Source organism: Bubalus bubalis, chromosome 8 (assembly GCF_019923935.1).
Source record: "Bubalus bubalis isolate 160015118507 breed Murrah chromosome 8, NDDB_SH_1, whole genome shotgun sequence".
In the NCBI taxonomy this organism is placed as follows: Eukaryota; Metazoa; Chordata; class Mammalia; order Artiodactyla; family Bovidae; genus Bubalus; species Bubalus bubalis.
The window spans coordinates 8,085,983-8,105,122 of NC_059164.1; the positions used below are offsets into that span (position 1 = coordinate 8,085,983).

The 19,140-nt window shown below is 41.2% G+C and overlaps 1 protein-coding gene across 12 annotated transcripts in view; it reads left to right on the forward strand.

Annotated features, from left to right (window-relative positions):
- Positions 1–19,140, forward strand: part of CDK14 (cyclin dependent kinase 14) — a 662,006-nt gene that overhangs the window by 384,499 nt on the left and 258,367 nt on the right. For 11 of the 12 annotated variants that reach the window (XM_044946425.2, XM_044946423.2, XM_044946424.2 and 8 more), the window contains one exon: positions 17,346–17,439. In XM_044946425.2, coding sequence (XP_044802360.1) covers positions 17,346–17,439 — 94 coding nt within the window. Of the gene's footprint in view, positions 1–17,345; positions 17,440–18,357; positions 19,101–19,140 lie in introns of those variants that run through there. The other variant, XM_044946426.2, reaches the window with a different exon arrangement.

Consider the following 19,140-nt stretch of genomic DNA (forward strand, 5'->3'; position numbering starts at 1 on the left):
AGAGGGACAGTTTAAGAAGCAGACAGAGAAAAAGGAAAAAATGGAGAGGGGGGAAAGTGGGTGGAAACCAGAATGGAGGATCATTTAGAAATAGGAGGTGAGAACTTGATTGAGTGAGAGTGATAAAGGAAGGGCAAGGGTTTTAGATGATTCCTGGATTTCTGGCTGAGGTGACTGGACCAGAAAGCAAAAATACAGCTTTGTGATTACTCAGCCATAGAAAGGAACAAAGCTGGGTCATTTGTAGAGGTGTGGATGGACCTAGAGCCCATCATGCAGAATGAAGTATCTCAGAAAGAGAAAAACAAGTATCATGTATTAATGCATAATATGCTATTTAGGAAATGGTACAGATGGAACCTGTTTGCAGGTCGGGAACAGAGAGGCAGACATAGAGGATGGACAGATGGACACAGGGGCTGAGGAAGGGGAAGGTGAGACGGGTTGAGAGAGTGGGATTGACATGCGGGCATTACCATGTGTAAAATCGAAAGCTAGAGGGAAGCCGCTGCATAGCATGGAGAGCTCAGCTCAGTGCTCTGGGATGATCTGGAGGGCTGGGATGGCGGGGTGGGAGGAAGATGCAAGAGGGAGGGGTTATAGGTATACTTACAGCGGATTCACTTCACTGTGCATCAGAAACCAGCACAACATTGTAAAGTGATTATACTCCAATTTAAATAAATATACATGTATGTATGTATATGTGTTTTAAGTATACATTTCTATATTATATTTAATACATATATTAATTATATTTTACACAAATATATAAAAAGTATGTATGTACACACATCCACATGCACTAAAATGCACATATGTGTACTGGAATACACACACTAAAATATTATTGACATAGAAATATGCATATTAAAATGTGTGAGCAAAAATCGTCATTGTAACTTCACAAACAGTGTTGCCAGTTGGTACTTTAAGGTGGCCAGGCTTCTAGATCTTTCTGGTCAGTCTTACTTCAGTGGACCATTTCATTGTGGACCATTGCCTAATCTCTCCTCTCGGGCCAGCAGCAGGCCACCCTGGGCCTTGGCTTCATTGAACTACCTTACTTCACACACTTCATTCTTTGCTTTTATTTAATTTTTATAAGTATCATTCTTGGAGAATTTTGCTTCCTAGTTTGAAAAATAAATCTTAAAGTTTCCCCGTATAGAAAAAGTTGGTTGTTTTGAACTGAAGTTTCTCTGAGATGGGCTTTTATCCACAGTCTAGTGTTTGGATTGGTTTTGTTTTCATTCTCTGAGAGCTAAGTACTCCATAGAAGTATTTGACTAAGATGTATTGTGCCTATCTGCACCTAATGAAGCACTAACCGCAGTAAATGATGAGTGACAGTTTAATCAATTCAATTCCTTCAGTAGTCACCAAGGGCACATGGGCTGTAATTTTTTAATCTTTCCCTTTTCAAATACTGCAAATGCCAACATGAAAAGATCACCTTTGTTATGTGGCATACATTTTCTTGCAAGTTTAACCAAAAAGCCATTTTTTACAGAAAGTCTTTCATCTTTTAGAAGCCTAACTCATAGGGAAATAAACCTCTTTGTTCTATTTTGCAATTATATAACATATTCCAGCAGAGAAAAGTAAGATAAATAAATGGCCACCTTGTGCATCAGCTTGCACTAGCTTTAATTGCATAATGGTATATTTCAGTGAACCATGACTAAATAAAATTACCTATTAGGTTAATTAACGTGAAACCTTTCTGAGTTAGTAATGCATCCCAGTGTGTTAAATTCTGGTTCTGTTTAGCATTTAATCTAACTTACTAGTCTATTGTTTCTTTGTGGTTCCCTTGGATGGATGCTGAATATATATTTAGAGAATTAATCTTAGTTATAAAACTCCTTTCAACAGAGAATTACTTTCCTTTAGATTAGAATTAAAAAAGAATTAGTTTCCTTTAGATTCCTGCTCTTCACTTTCTGGTCTTGTGAACAACAGCAGTAGCATTGCTGGGAAGCTTTGTTAGAAATGCAAGATCCCAGAGCTCCACCCAGACCAAGGGGTCAGAATCTGCATCTGACCAGTTCCTCTTTTGGACCTGCTAAAAGGTGAGAGGCACCGCTTCAGATGCAGTTTTTTTGTTTTGTTTTGTTTTTTTCGATTTTATTTTATTTTATTTTTGTATCTATAGCATATGAAAAAAATTTTTTTAAACTTTACATAATTGTATTAGTTTTGCCAAATATCAAAATGAATCCACCACAGGTATACATGTGTTCCCCATCCTGAACCCTCCTCCCTCCTCCCTCCCCATACCAGCCCTCTGGGTCGTCCCAGTGCACCAGCCCCAAGCATCCAGTATCGTGATGCGTTTTTTTTAGTGGACACATATGCTTGGAGATCTTGGAGGAGATTTCTGGTGCCCTCATAGTGCTGAAAAAGAGCAAGGCAACAGAACTCACTTGTGCTCAGTAATGGTTCTGCTCAGGGCTTTCCCAGTGGCTCAGTGGTAAAGAATCTGCCTGAAGTGTAGGAGACCCAGGTTCAATCCCTGGGCTGGAAAGATCCCCTGGAGGAGGGCATGGCAACCCACTCCAGTATTCTTGCCTGGAGAACCCCATGGACAGAGGAGCCTGGCGGGCTACAGTTCATGGAGTCGTGAAGAGCCGGACACGACTGAAGCGACTGAGCACAGCACACGCATGGTTCTGCTCATCTGCTGTCATCCTGCCAGAAGCACTCTGATGCTGGCTTTGTGCACAGCCTTCTTTCCAAAGGTTTTGACAGTGCAGACGGTTCTCAGTGGCTCTGAATGACTTCCCACGAGCTGAGGCCTTGTAACTTTCCGTGAGGGCCGGCCTCCCTTGTGGTCAAAGCGTGAGCTGGGTGCAGGGCTGGCGGCCCCTCTGCTCCCGCTCTGGGGCATGGGCTGCATCATAACCCATAACTCCTCCCGGGCTCTGAGGCTGAAGAAGCTGCCACTTGAGAGTAACACTGGCGCTCTTTGCCTAAAGCTCTGGGTCCTAAGGAATCTCAAACCCTTACTAATGAATGAGGAAACTAGAAGCTAAAATTTAGGAGGGTGGGATTTTTGTTTTAATTGCACCATATTTTAAAATGTTAAAATCTTTCTACAGTATCTATTGAGATTGAACCAAACTGTTGTCCAGAGACTTGGGGAAGAAGGAGAAAAACGTTTTATTTTTTGATTACCGAAAGAACATTCATGTCAAGTAGATAAATAATAACCTCTGCATTCTATTTTATACTTCTCCAGGTGGGATAACCACTTACTGGGTTATTTACATCTTGCAACAGTGTCTTTGTGGGGAAATTGGGTACCCGTCACATGAAATGTGTCAAATGCAGGTATTACTTCAATATGAGAGGTGATGGATCTAATTAATACCTATTTTAGTTGAAAGATGTGGTGATCCTGCACCATAACATCCCAACAGGATGTAGGCTTGTGGACACAGCAGGGGAGGAGAAAGTGGGATAAACTGCGAGAGTCGCATTGACATATATACACGACCATGTGTAAAAGAGGTAGCTAGGAACAGCTAGATAGGAAGCAGATGTATAGCACGGGAAGGGTCAGCCCAGTGCTCTGTGACTGGGATGGGGAGGCGGGATGGGGAGGCGGGTAGGAGGGAAGCTCACGAGGGAGGAGGAGATATATGAATACTCATGGCTGATTCACGTTATTGTGTGGTGGAAATCAGCACAATGTTGTAAAGCCATTATCCTCCAGTAATTTTTTTTAAAAAAACCTATGGGAACTTTGCAAAAATAAATAAAATTCACTTCAGTGATTAAAAAAAAAAAAACAAACTAATCAGTTGAATTACATTGCGTCTTAGCTGGAGACTATGATAACTATCAGACTTGGACTTCCCTGGTGGCTCAGATGGTACAGCATCTGCCTGCAATGCGGGAGACTCGGGTTCAATCCGTGGGTTGGGAAGATCTCCTGGAGAAGGAAATGGCAACCCACTCCAGTATTCTTGCCTGGAAAATCCCATGGACGGAGGAGCCTGGTAGGTTACAGTCTATGGTGTGGCAAAGAGTCGGACACGACTGAGCGACTTATGACTATTATGACTGATGACCTAATCCTGTTTCACGGTCTGGGTGGGCAGCTATGTTGTGATAACCCCTCTGACTCATTTGAACTATGTCTTAAAAGTGAAAGAGCAAATTCTTGTTCTGAGAAAGAGGACAGTGATGATTAACAAGTAAATAAATTACAGTTGGAGGAAGGCATATGAGAAGTGTTGGAGTTAGGGGACCTAACCTAGTCTGGTTGATCAGGAAACCTTCCCAGGGAAGTGACATTGAACTTGATGTCTCCTGCTCTGATTGGGAGAAATTCTTGCCCCTTCCCCAGGGAATTCTTTTTTTTTTTCCCTCTGCATTCCACTCTCCACACCATTACCCCAAATTTAGTAACTTAGATAAATGTCATTTTGAGTTCCTTTGCCATGAAGTGTATACATCAGTTTTCAAAAACCTTCACATCTAGTTTAATTAATCTTTAACTGATTTGCTTCCCAAGTTATTCAAGGTCGAACTTTAACTGACATTTCACATTCTGGTCCACAGTTCTCGATGGCTAGTGTTGATTCCAAGACAAATTTATTAAAATATATATGAGTTCTTTTTTCCTCATGTGGGGAAAACCCAAAATACCATGGGTCTTCCACTTAAAATGATTAGTTCTACATATGGTCCCAAGGAGATGCTGTTCTTCTTCATTTCACCTTTCTTAAAATAAACTTAATTTTAGAGGCGTTTTATATTTATAGAAAACTTGCAAAGATGATAAAGACTTCTTCCTACCTATTCCTCACCTGGTTTCCCAATTGTCAACATCTTACATTACTACGGTACCTTTGTTGCAACTAAGAAACCCACAGTGGTATGTTACTATTAACCACACTTTATTTTTACTTTACTAGTTTTCCCCTAGTTTCCTTTTTCTTTTTAGGATCCCATTTAGGTTACCACATTACATGTGTTAATAGTTGCTGTGTTTCCTTAGCCTCCTCTGGGATATGATAGTTTCTCAGACTGTCCCTGTTTTTCTTGACCTTGACAGTTTTGAGGCATCTGAGATATTTTGTAGAATGTCCTCAATTTGGATTCATCTCATGTTTTGGAAAAGAAGACTGCAGAGGCCAAGTGGCATTCTTGTCATACCATGCCAAGACTATACGCTATCAGATGCCTTATCACCGATGATGCTAATTTAATCACATGATTAAGGTTCTGCTTTCCAGTCTTCTCCATTATAAAGGTACAATCCATCCCCTACCCTCACCTTCATACTTTACTCTTCGGAAACAAGTCACTAAGCTCAGCTGTCCCTCTGGAGTGCAGAGGGAGGAGGAAAGTACTGCTTTTGATTATTCATTCAAGAAATATCTTTGAGCCCTTACTATATGCCTGACACTCTGCTGTGCCCTGGGGACAAGGTGATAGCCACAACCTTGTCCCTGATCTTAGAGGTCTTTTATCTGGCTGAGATACAACCCTCGAAAGCAAAGACAGACGAGCATCCTTTGAGTGTAATGAAGGAAACAAACTAGGGAAAGAAGGGCGAGACATGGGGCCTTGATAATAAGGAGGAACCCACCTTACATATGGTGCTGGGAAAGACATTTCTCAATAGAGCCATTTCAGTTGACCCCCTGAATAACAAGAAACAATCGCAATGGAATATTACTCAGCTATTAAAAAGAATGAAATAATGCCATTTGCAGCAACATGAATGGACCTAGAGACTGTCATACTGAGTGAAGTAAGTCAGACAAAGAAGGAGAAATATTATATAATATCCCTTATATGTGGACTGTCAAAAGAAATGATATGAAAGAACTTATGGTTAATGGAATGTGGAGTGGCAGAAAGGGATAGTTAGGGAGTTTGGGATGGACATGTACACACTGTTATATTGAAAATGGATGACCAACAAGGTCTTATTGTAGAGCACAGGGAACTCTGCTCCATGTTATGTGGCAGCCTGGATGGGAGGAGAGTTTGGGGGAGAATGGATCCATGTGTATGTGTGTCTGAGTTCCTTTGCTGTTTACGTGAAACTATCACAGCATTGTTAATCGGCTATACTCCAATATAAAATAAAAGGTTAAAAAAAAAAAGAAGCAATTATCCGTGCAAATAGGGAGGAAAATGTGTTCTGGGTGGAGGGAACAAGTCATGCAAAGATACTGAAATGGGGAAGAGCTTGGCATGTTTTAGGAGCAAGACGGCAGAGCAGCCTGACTGGAGTCTCAGAGTCATGTCATGGGTAGAGATGCCATGTGGACGCTGGAAGGCATGTCAGGTTTCGCTCTCTCCAGTCTCCATTCTTGATTTTCAGGCAGAAAAAAAGCCCAAGGTATAATTTGTAAAATCTGTCTTATCTCCTTTTATCAACATAGTATTCATGTATACAGCACATAAATGAGTGGCTGGATCTGTGCTCCAATAAAACCTTGTTTATGAACACTGAAATTTGAATTTCATATACTATTTATATGTCACCAAATATTCTTTCGGAGAAGGCAATGGCACCCCACTCCAGTACTTTTGCCTGGAAAATCCCATGGATGGAGGAGCCTGGTAGGCTGCAACCCATGGGGTCGCTAAAGTCAAACACGACTTAGCGACATCACTTTCACTTTTCACTTTCATGCATTGGAGAAGGAAATGGCAACCCACTCCAGTGTTCTTGCCTGGAGAATCCCAGGGACGGGGGAGCCTGGTGGGCTGCCATCTATGGGGTCGCACAGAGTCGGACACGACTGAAGCGACTTAGCAGCAGTAGCAAATATTCTTTTGATTTTTTTGACCATTTAAAAATTTAAAAGCCATTGTTAGCTTGGAGGCTGTTTAAAAACAGGCCCTTGGAGGCATTTGGCACACGGCCTTGTGGAACCCTGTGTATTACTGTGTGATGCCCCCGCCGTGCACCCAGCAGAGGAAGGGCTTATAATACTGCTGGTCTCATTCCTTCGCTGCCATGAGTGGGAAAGAATGAGGTAGCTTTGCAACTAGTGGTTGTAATTGCTTCTGTCCTCAAAGCTATTAAAATAAGCAGGTTCTGGACTTCCCTGGTGGTCCAGAGGATAAGAATCTGCCTGCCAACGCAGGCGACACCAGTCCGATCCCATCTGGGAAGATCCCACATGAGCCCATGTGCCCCACTGCTGAGCCCGTGTTTCAGAGCCAGTGCTCCGCAGCGAGAGAAGCCGCCACAAGGAGCAGCCCACACATAGCAACTAGAGAAAGTGCGTGCAGCAGCAAGGACCCGGCACTGTCAAAAATAAATGAATGAAATGAAAGGACTGGATTCCTCATGGGATATTTGCCACAAGTATTGGGATATAGGAAAAAGCGAGAACTTCTAGCCCGGGGAATAACACACAAATTCTTAGAGTAGCGTATGGTCTGTGGCTCTCTTTTTAACTTCTTCCATTTTCCATGCAGAGCCATGACACCAGCACTCGGCTCTGTCAAGATTCCTCAGTTGTTGGCTCCTGTCTTCTTCACCTGAAATGCACTGTTCTCACTCCTGGCTCCATCACTTCATTATCCGTCAGGTTCCACTCATGCAAATGTTTTCTCACCACCCCCCATCCCCAACACACACACACACACTGAGCTGTGAGTATGTCCTTTCATGCTTCTTTGGTAACTTTTCACTGGAATTGTGTATAAAGTTTTAGAATTCCTATATTTATAGCATATATACTCGAAAGACATGTGATAGACATTTCCCCACAAATGACAATAGTCCTAAAAGTTTGTGTGCTGGTACCAATAATAAGTGAAGCTGGAAAAAAAAACAAACAGAACTTTTTCCATTTTGTTGTTGTTCAGTAGCTAAGTTGTGTCCGACTCTTTGCAACCCCAAGGACTACTCATAATGACAAAGAATAATCGATTCTGCTTAAAATCTTGATTTGAATTTTAATGCAAAAATATTTACACAGCTGTGGCATAAAATTAAATCAAGAAATTTTGATTTCAAAAGAATTAAAGATGTGTGAGCATGGGTGGGTATTTTATATATCACCTTGCCTGGTAACTAATCCGAAAATAAGAGTTTGAACACACTGCATTCTCTGACACCTTTAATTGTAAGCTTTTGTAACTAGTTTTTATTTTTGAAAATTTTAAACCAAGTGCTTGGTAATTACACAATGATTCAAATTCCCAATAGAAGCAAATTAAGGAGACATTTGCTGAAATAAAATTACATGTCATAAATATAGAGCTTAAGTGGATGAATTCTTTCTCAGTAAACCACTCAGGGAAGTCAGCTTAATCCATTAAGACAGGTAGCACAGCTAATGGAGGGTAACAAAGGAAAAAGGGGGGAAAAATAAAGGGAAAGCAGGCAATAGTCCTTCCATATTAAATTGAAGTGTTTATTGTTTAGCAGTAAAGGAGCTCTAGTCATAAAGTATTCTGCTGTGTTAAGATGTTGATGTGTTTTATATTTCTACTTTTTAATTTTTTTGTGCTTTCTATCTCTTTTTGTAAATCCTTTACATATAATTCTCTCAGCTTTATTAGTATCTCCTCAAGCATCCATTAGAAATGAGAGTTCAAATCCTTTACCCGATAAGCAGATAAGTGCCTATAGAAATGCTGTATCATTTCATTGCAACTGAGAATTACAGCATAGATTTAACTTTTAATTGTTCTAAGCATCAGATCATGAAGATATTATGGACCAAGTACAATCAATGGTAAAAGAATTTCCATTAAGGAGTTCTGACAGCGTAAAGGTTACCTCACCAACCAGCTTAGCAGAGTTCACAGTGGGGTGGGTGGTTATGGCTTCCGCTGAGGGTCTTTGCACTTAGTTGCAGCTTGTGTTGGGAAAGACTAAGGTCGATACACGAAGAATAGAAGGTATATTCAGAATAGAATAAAGGAAGGTGCTGCTGCTGCTGCTAAGTCGCTTCAGTCATGTCCGACTCTGTGTGACCCCAGAGATGGTGGCCCACCAGGCACCCCCGTCCCTGGGATTCTCCAGGCAAGAACACTGGAGTGGGTTGCCATTTCCTTCTCCAATGCATGAAAGGGAAAAGTGAAAGTGAAGTCGTTCAGTTATGTCCGACTCCTGCGACCCCATGGATTGCAGCCTACCAGGCTCCTCCGTCCTTGGGATTTTCCAGGCAAGAGGACTGGAGTGGGGTGTCATTGCCTTCTCCAAGGAAGGTGCTGTTGGCTGTTAAAGATTTAAGATATTTTCTGTATACTTGTATACATATATACTGTATGTATATTTTATGTGTACTTGCCGACAAAGGTCCATTTAGGCAAAGCTATGGTTTTTCCAATAGTCACGCACGGATGTGAGAGTTGGACTGTAAAGAACGTTGAGCACTGAAGAATTGATGCTTTTGAACTGTGGTGTTGGAGAACACTCTTGAGAGTCCCTTGGACTGCAAGGAGATCCAACCAGTCCATCCTAAAGGAAATCAGTCCTGAATAATCATTGGAAGGAATGATGCTGAAGCTGAAACTCCAATACTTTGGCCATCTGATGCACAGAACTGACTCATTGGAAGAGACCCTGATGCTGGGAAAGATTGAAGGCAGGAGGAAAAGGGGATGGCAGAGGATGAGATGGTTGGATGGCATCACTGACTCAATGGACAATAGCTTGAGCCAGCTTTGGGAGTTGGTAATGGACAGGGAAGCCTGGCATGCTACAGTCCATGGGTCGCAAAGAGTTGGACATGACGGAGCAACTGAACTGAACTGATGTGTACTTGTACATTTTTCTCTATGAGTTTGATTTGTGTGTGTGTGTACTCAGTCATGTCCGACTCTTTGTGACCTAATAACTGTAGCCCACCATGCTCCTCTGCCCACGGAGTTTTCCAGGCAAGAATATTGAACTGAGTTGCCATTTCCTTCTCCCGGGAATCTTCCCAACCCAGGGATCAAACCCACGTCTCTTGTGTCACCTGTATTAACAGACAGATTCTTCACCACTGCACCACCTGGAAGGCCTTATATAACATAATAAGAAGGAATAGAAATGTAGGTCAGTGTCCTAGAAAAGAATTCTTGGTATAAAAAATGTAAAAAACCATCAAATTGAAATCTTAGATCTAACTGGATATTTGAAGCCCTAATAGCTATAAGAATATCATTACATTTTAATATACAAGTAAATGAATTCTTAATACCAATATAGGTATTTAATCTTTTAAAATTTTTATTAGTATTATTATTATCATTGTTAATTTTATACTTTTTAGTGAGGTGTACTTGATTTACAAGATTGCATTACAGGTGTACAAAATAGCGATTCAATATTTGTATATGTTCTACTCCATTTGAAGTAATTACAAAATAATGGCTATATATATCCCTGTGCTATACAATATATCCTTTGTTGCTCATTTACTTTGTACATAATATTTTGTATCTCTTAATCCTATACCATTTTCCTGCCTCTTCCACTTCCCTCTTCCCACTGGAAAGCACTGGTTTGTTCTCTGTATCTGTGAGTCTGTTTCTGTTTAGTTATATACATTTATTTTATTTTTTAGATTTAACACATTAGGTGATAACATAGAGTATTTGTTTGTCTCTGTCTGCTTATCTCAATAAGCATAATACCCACTATGCTTAGTGATTTATCTGTGTTGTTGCAAGTGGCAGAATTTCATTCTTTTTCTGGCTAATATTCCGTAGTATGTATGTGCGTACGTATGTATTCACATCCTTTTTATCCCTTCGTCTGTTGATGAAAGCAACTAAGGTTGCTTCTGTGTCTTGGCTATTGTAAATAATGCTGCTACCAACATTGGGGTGCATGTATCTTTTCCAAAAAGTGTTTTTGTTCTCTTCAGATATATGCCCAGGAGTGAAATTGCTGGATCATAGGTTAGTTCTGTTTTTAGTGTTTGAGGCATCTCCGTAATATTTTGCGTAGTGGCTGTACCAATTTACATTTTCACCAAGAGTGCACCGGGTCCTGTTTTCTCAACACCCTCACCAGATGTGTTATTTGCACACTTTTGGATGGCAGGCACTCTGATAGCTGTAAAGTAATATCTCCTTGTGCTTCTGATTTGTGTTTCTCTGACAATTAGTGATGTTGAACATCTTTTCATGTGCCTGTTGGCCATCTGTATATCTTTTTTGTACAAATGTCTATTCATATCTTCTGCCAATTTTTAAACTTTTTAAAATAGTAAGTTGTATGAGCTATTTAGTATTTTGGATATTAATCCAGTTTCAGTCATATCATTTGAAAATATTTTCTCCCATTCCGTGCTTGCCTTTTTTTTTTTTTTGGATCATTTCCTTTGCTGTGCCAAAGCTTTTAACTTTAGTTAGGTCCCATTTGTTTATTTTTGCTTATGTTTCCTTTTCCTGAGAAGATTGATCCCCCCAAAATTGCTATATTTATATTAAAGAGTGTTCTGCCTATGTTCCCTTCTAAGAGTTTCATGGTTTCATGTTTTGTGTTAAGGTCTTTAAACCATTTTGAGGTTTTGTTTTGTATATGGTTCTAATTTCATTCTTATTTATGCAGCTGTTCAGTTTTCGCATCTCCACTTAGTGACGAGAATGTCTGTTCCTCATTGTATATTCTTGTCTCCTTTGTCATAGATTGTTTCAGATTGAGGCTCCACTTCTTTAATAACCTTGGTTTTAGTCAGTTTTGTCGAAAATACTGAAATTAAAGCATTGTGATAAATATTCTGGTGAAGATGTAAATGTATTAATATTAGTCAGGAAAGATACCTTTAAATATATTTCAAAAGAAAGCTGCATTTTTCTCATTAAGCACTCATTTATAAAGATTCAGAACACCATGAAAAGGGCCCCACCATAAGTGCATGGGTTTATTTCTGGGCTGTCTGTTTTATTGATCTATTTTTGTGCCATTACTGTGCTGCTCTGATTACTGTAGCTTTGTATTATACTTCAAAGTCAGGGAACTTTTTTCTTTTTTCTCCTTTTCAATTTTTTAGAATAGTTTGAGAAGAATATATATTATCTCTTCATTATATGTTCAGTGGAATTCCCTTGTGAAGTTGTCCAGTCCTGGAGTTTGTTTGCTGGGAGTTTTTGTTTGGTTTGGTCTGGGTGTTTTGTTTGTTTGCTTTTAACCGCAGATTCATTTTCACTACTAGTGATTCATTCAGAATATCTGTTTCTTTGGTTCCGTTTTGGAAGGTTTTATGTTTCTAGAAATGTATTCATTTCTTCTGTATTGTCCAATATGTTGGCATATAGCTGTAGTATTCTGTTCTGATTTTTTAAATATCTCTACCATGTCAGTTGTTATTTCTCCTTCTTCTTATTTTGTTTGGATCTTCTCTGTTTTTTTCTTGATGAGCCTTTCTAAAGATTTATCAATTTTACCTTTTAGAAAAACCAGCTCTTGATGTCATTGATCTGCTTCATTGTATTTTGGCTTTCTATTTTATTTCCTCTCTGATCTTTATTATTTCCTTCCTTCTGCTGACTTTAGACTTTGTCTGTTCTTCTTTTCTAATGCCTTTAAATAGTAGGTTAGGCAGTCTATTTGAGATTTCTCCTATATCTTGAGGTAGACCCGTATCCCTATAAACTTCCCTCTCAGAACTCCTTTTGCTGCATTCTGTAGATTTTGGAAAGTTGTGTTTTCATTTTCATTTGTCTTGAGGTATCTCCTGGTTTCCTCTCTGATTTCTTCATTGACCCATTGGTTTTTAGTAGCATGTTGTGTCTTTCTCTCTTTAAATTAGGTGAACAGTTGCAGGTTATGGTCTTAAAGGGGTATCCTTATGTGGAAGCATCCTTGTATAGTCTGTGTGTGCCCATTGGCTTTGGTGGGAGAACTGGATCTGTTGTAAGCATGAGTCATGTCTTTCCCCAGAGTGTGCGGGCAGCTATCACTTGTTAGGAAGAGGGGCTTGAGATGGAGTGGCTAGAGCAAGAGCCAGGGCTCCCTTATCCTTAGTGGCCAACTCTACTCTACCGGGGGCAAATTCAGCTCCCAGGCTGCTGAGTGGAGTTCTGAGGGTCAGGTCTGAGCTGGGTCAATTCCCTCTGACTGTGTCTGCCTTCTCGCAGCACCAGTACCCTTGCCAGGAGGGGCTGGCTGGAGCAGTCACTCAGTGTGGATCTGGGTGTGGGCTGTGGCAGAGCACTGGACTGCTTCTGGTGCATTGCCCACTGAGGTGCCACATGCCATCCTTACCCCATTCAGATGCCACTTGGAGTCTGAGCTGACTGGCTCTGAGTTGCCTCCCTCCCTCACCAGCATGGGCTCTGCTTGTCCATGGCAGCTCTCACCCAGTGTGGAGTGGCATTGCAGAGCAAGTGGGGCCAGAATGAGCTCTTGGCTCAGGCGGGGGTACGTGCCAGGGCAGTTGTGGGAAACTGGCCGAGTGCAGTGTGGTTTCCATTTGCTTTCTCGACCTTGTCTTGGGAGTAAGGATGTGTGTGTGCACTCTGCACAAGTGGAGTCTAGGTTTTTACAGTCCTTCTTGAAGTCCCACTGGTTTTCTAACCAGCTGAAGAGACTCATCTTTCTTCCTACTGTTGGACCCCAGAATTGGGATGCTCAGTGTGTGACTTGAACAGCTCACTCCCCAAGAAGGAAGGATCTCCCTCTTCTGAGTCCCCTCCCAAGGGCACAAGTCTTGACCTGATTGCTTCTCTTCCCTTCCTACCCAGTTCCATCTGGACTGTTCTTACGGGTTGTACAAAAGCCTTTTTGCAAGTCTTTGGTTAGTTTTCACTGACAATTGCTCCATGTGTAAATGTGTGTGTGTGTATGTGTATGAATTTTATTTTTACTTTTTTTTTTAACACAAAAAGCATTTTGTATTGGGGTCTAGCTGATTAACAATGTTGTGATAGCTTCAGATGAACACTGAGGTGACTCAGCCATACATATACATGTATCCATTCTCCCCCAAATCCCCCTCCCATCCAGGCTGGCACATAACTCGAGCAGAGTTCCATGTGGTATACAATAGGTTTTTGTTGGTTATCCGTTTTAAATACAGCAGTGTGCACATGACCTTCCCAAAGTCCTTAACTGTCCCTTCTCCCTGGCAACCATGATTTCATTTTCTATGTCTGTGAGTCTCTGCTTTGTAAGTAAGTTCATTTGTATCATTTCTTTTTAGATTCCACATATAAGGGATGTCATGTGATATTTCTCATTCTCTGTCTGACTTACTTCACTCAGTATGGCACCAGATCCATGCATGTTGCTGCATATGGCATTATTTCATTATGTGCCTAGAACACTGATTTTTTTCTAATATTTATTTATTTGTAGTTGATTGATGATTGCTTTATAACACTGGTTTGATTTCTGTCATACATCAACATGAATCAACCATAGGTGGACATATGTCCCCTCCATCTTGACTCTCCCTTCTCCTCTAGGTTATCGCAGAACCTAGAGTCTATTATACAGAGTGAAGTAAGTCAGAAAGAGGAAAAGAAATACCATATATTAATGCATATATATGTATATATATATAGAAAGAGAGAGAGAGAGAGTCTAGAAGGATGATACTTATGAGCCTGTTCACAGCACAGCAATGGAGACACAGATATAGAGAACAGACTTGTGGCCAAAGGTGGGAGAGAAGAGGGAGAGGGTGAGATGAACAGAGAGGTTAGCTTGGAAGCACATATACTAACGTAGGTAACTAACTAACATACACGAACAAAGGAAAATAGATAGCCAATGGAAATTTGCTGTATGACTCGGGGGACTCGAACTGGAACTCCATGATCACCTAGAACAGTGATTTTGAAATTAATTCTTTATTACTAAAATAGAATTATTTTTATGATATAAAGTCACATTTGTTTTCATTTTGACTCTATATACTGTTGGTGTTTAATTTGGATAAAAATTATGCGATGTGATAGAGAAGTGATTTCTGCTGATGTATTACCTTTTAAATTCAAGATACTATTCACATACAACTGGTGCAGCTACAGAGAAGTGAGTCATCGTCTTTAACTTCTGGAGGATCTGAAATAAGTACACAAGGGATTGCTCACTCTAAACTGAGTATGAGGGACGCCCCTGGTGGTCCCCTGGTGAAGACTTCACCTTCCAGCGCAGGAGGTGTGAGTTCGATCCGTAGTCAGAGAGCTCAAATCTCACTTGCCTGGTGGCCAAGAAACCCAAAACATTAAAGAGAAAGCAATATTGTAGCAAATTTAATAAAGATTTTGAAAATGGTCCACATCAAAATATCTTTTTAAAAAATGAATTATGAGTGCTGCAAGTGAAGAAGTGTCTTACTATCTTTATGATTTTATTACGGTCTTTTCAGGAAACATAAACTCCTTCAAGGTAGAGCCATTTAATAAAATCATAGAGAACTGTAAGAAGTTAGAGAGATCTAGCAAATACAGTGGATTAATCCAGGTCTTCAGAAGGTGGGAATCAGGTCAGTTCAGGGAACTTCATCTGCAGGAAGCTGGCCATTTTTTTGCCAGCTCTGCCATTAAAGTGATTTATTTCATCAACATGTGCTAGTTTCTTTCCGTCCTGTTCCCAGGTGACTTTATCTCTAGACTTTCAGCAGAAGTGTCTGATTTACTTTCTGCCTGTTTGTTTAACAAACAAACTCAGAAGGGTAGCCGTCCTGTCTGCAGAATGTTCATGGAAGACTTTGTGGAAGAGATCGTATTTGTTGTTGTTGTTTAGCCGCTAAGTTGTATGCAACTCTTTGTGGCCCCGTAGACTGTAGCCCACCAGGCTCCTCTGTCCATGGAATTTCCCAGGCAAAAATATTTCAGTGGGTTGCCATTTCTTTCTCTAGAGGATCTTCTTGACCCAGGGATCAAACCCACATCTACTGCATTGCAGGCAGATTCTTTACCACTGAGCCATAGGTTGGGTTGTATTTACATGTCAAGAGCAAACAGGTAAAGAAAAAAGGAGTTCTAGGAAGTGGAGCAGTTCGGGCCGAGTTGTCTAGATTTATACTTGGCCCATGGGCAGATCAGTCTGGTTCAGAGATCCTCACTGTTCAGTTCAGTTCCATCGCTCAGTCATGTCCAACTTTTTGCGATCCCATGGACTGCAGCACACCAGGCCTCCCTATCCATCACCAACTCCCGGAGCTTGCTCAAACTCATGTCCATTGAGTCGATGATGCCATCCAACCATCTCATCTTCTGTCGTCCCCTTCTCCTCCCGCCTTCAGTCTTTCCCAGCATCAGGGTCTTTTCCAATGAGTCAGTTCTTCTCATCAGATGGCCAAAATATTGGAATTTCAGCTTCAGCATCAGTCCTTCCAGTGAATATTCAGGACTGATTTCTTTGAGGATTGACTGGTTGATCTCCTTGCAGTCCAAGGGACTCTCAAGAGTCTTCTCCAGCACCACAGTTTAAAGTTCACAGATCCTCACTGTAGTTGCCCTAAATCACCTAAATGCCTGACCTCCAACTGATTGAAACCAGGTCTCTGGAGTTTGTGTTCAGATCATCTGCTTTGTTTTAAAAGTTCCCCCACTCCAGTGCTTTTGCCTGGAAAATCCCATGGATGGAGGAGCCTGGAGGGCTGCAGTCCATGGGGTCGCTGAGAGTCGGACACGACTCAGCGACTTCACTTTCACTTTTCACTTTCATGCATTGGAGAAGGAAATGGCAACCCACTCCAATGTTCTTGCCTGGAGAATCCCAGGGACGGGGAAGCCTGGTGGGCTGCCGTCTATGGGGTCGCACAGAGTTGGACATGACTGAAGTGACTTAGCAATAGCAATAGATGATTTTGATGCAAAGAGAGCCCTGGAAAGTTGGAGAGGACAACACATTATGAATTTGTGAAATCGAGTTGGAAAAGCATGGTAGAATAAGACTGTGGAGGCTTTCTATATTAGGCTAAGGAGTTTCTTGATTGTATCCTGAGTGAAGGTGAGTCAGTGAGATTTATACTTAATTGGGTTCCACTATTTTCTGAGCCTGGTGTGAAACAGTGAAAAGTGAAAGTGTTAGTCACTCAGTCATGTCGGACTCTCTGTGACCCTGTGGACTGTAGCCCACCAGGCTCCCCTGTCCATGGGATTCTCCAGGCAAGAATACTGGAGTGAGTAGCCATTCCCTTCTCCAGGGGATCTTCCCGACCCAAGGATTGAACCCTGGTTTCCCACATTGCAGGCAGATTCTTTGAGCTTGGTATAGTTGTATCTGTTTGGAACCCTTTCTGGGCAGTAGACAGAGAAGGGCAACAAAAGTTATGGGGTCTAGGTGAGAATGTTATTTATTCGCTCTTTCTCTTTGTAGGAGTAGATGTTCTAATTGCAGATTTCGTTTTCTAAGCAGAATATATTGAGGTTTTTGTCACAATTCTTTCTTCTGTCTTTAGGGGAGTCGGCTGCATCTTTGTTGAGATGATCCAGGGAGTTGCTGCTTTTCCAGGAATGAAAGATATTCAGGATCAACTTGAACGAATATTTCTGGTAAGTTGTTTACAGAATGCTTCTGAGGAATGTTGCTTCTGAATGCATTCCTTAGTGACAAATCCTACAGTGATAGTGGAAAATAATTCCAGATTTGCTGGTTGTCACATTTAATTCTAACATATTTTGGGGACCTTTGCAAAAGCAGGAAATTAGTGAAGAATTGTGTTTTTAAACTACTGCACATGAATAATATGCCAAAACACTAAGAAAAGATAGAATGTCAGAGGCAATATAGAAGAGTGGAATAAAAATGAAGGCTCTGATAGGAAAATGCCAAATAATTTATTTAGATAGCCCCTGCTTCACACCCTGTTGCTGTGTCTTGACTCCCTCCCACTCCCACCCACTTTTTTCCAAAAAGCAGAGCATGAAAAGAGAGAAAGGGAAGATGGTAACTTAGAATGGAGAAGCTGGGCAGCTAATACCCCAGCCTGGTCTTCAAAGTTGAGATCATCAAAGGGAAGTCACACTGAGAGCATGTACCCTTTGTATCAATATACTGAGGATGGCACTTTGCTTCTGTGGTCTTCCTCCCAAAGTTATAACTCCACTCTAATCAGGAAAAGACATCACACAAACCCAGATGGCAGGACATTCTACAAAACACCTGACTAGTACTTCTTTTTTTTTTTTTTTTTTTTAATTTTAATTGGAGGCTAATTACTTTACAATATTGTGGTGGTTTTTGCCATAGATTGACATGAATCAGCAATGGCCGTACATGTGTGCCCCCATCCTGAACACCCCTCCCCTGACTGCTGCTGCTGCTAAGTCGCTTCAGTCGTGTCCGACTCTGTGCGACCCCGTAGACGGTAGCCCACCAGGCTCTCCCGTCCCTAGGATTCTCCAGGCAAGAACACTGGAATGGGTTGCCATTTCCTTCTCCCCTGACTAGTACTTCTTAAAACTGTCAAGGTCATGAAAAACAGAAAGTCTGAGACACTGTCACAGCCGAAAGAGGCCAGGAGACATGAGAACATAATGTCATGTGGTGTCCTGCATGGAATCCTGGGAGAAAAAAAGAGCTTTAGCAAAAACGTAGTGCAAGCAAGCGAGGTGTGCCGTGTAGCGCATCCGCGTTGCAGGCGATGCTCCTCCCATGTGGTGGCTGTTCCGTGTAATGTCAGGTTTCAGCAATCGGGGAAACTGGGGTGGCGTAAACAGGAACCCTCTGTACTGCTGTCCACAGTTTTGTATAAATCTAAAACTATACTAAAATTTAAAAATTTTTAATCTGCACAAAATAAAAAATGTGTTCTGTAGCTAGATGACCTTGGTTTTGCCACCTACTCTGTCACTTTGGGCAAGGAACTTAGCTCGCTGAGCCTTAGTGTTTCCCTGGGCAAGATGAGGTTTATTATATACCAGGTGGCTCAGTGGTAAAGAACCCGCCTGCCAGTGCCGGTGACGTGGGTTCGATCCCTGGATCGGGAAGATCCCCTGGAGAAGGAAATGGCAACCCACCCCAGTGTTCTTGACTGGGAAATTCCATGCACAGAGGAGCCTGGCAGGTTACAGTCCGTGGGGTCTCAAAGAGTCGGACACAACCAAAGCAACTTACTTATTAGCATTATAGCAGCAGCACCGAAAATTTTGTTTCATGAAAGCATAGTTTATTGATACAGCTTAGTCAGAGTTTTAATTTTCAGTATTATTTTTATAATGTAAGCATTTCCAATAGGTACTATCTTGTTGAAT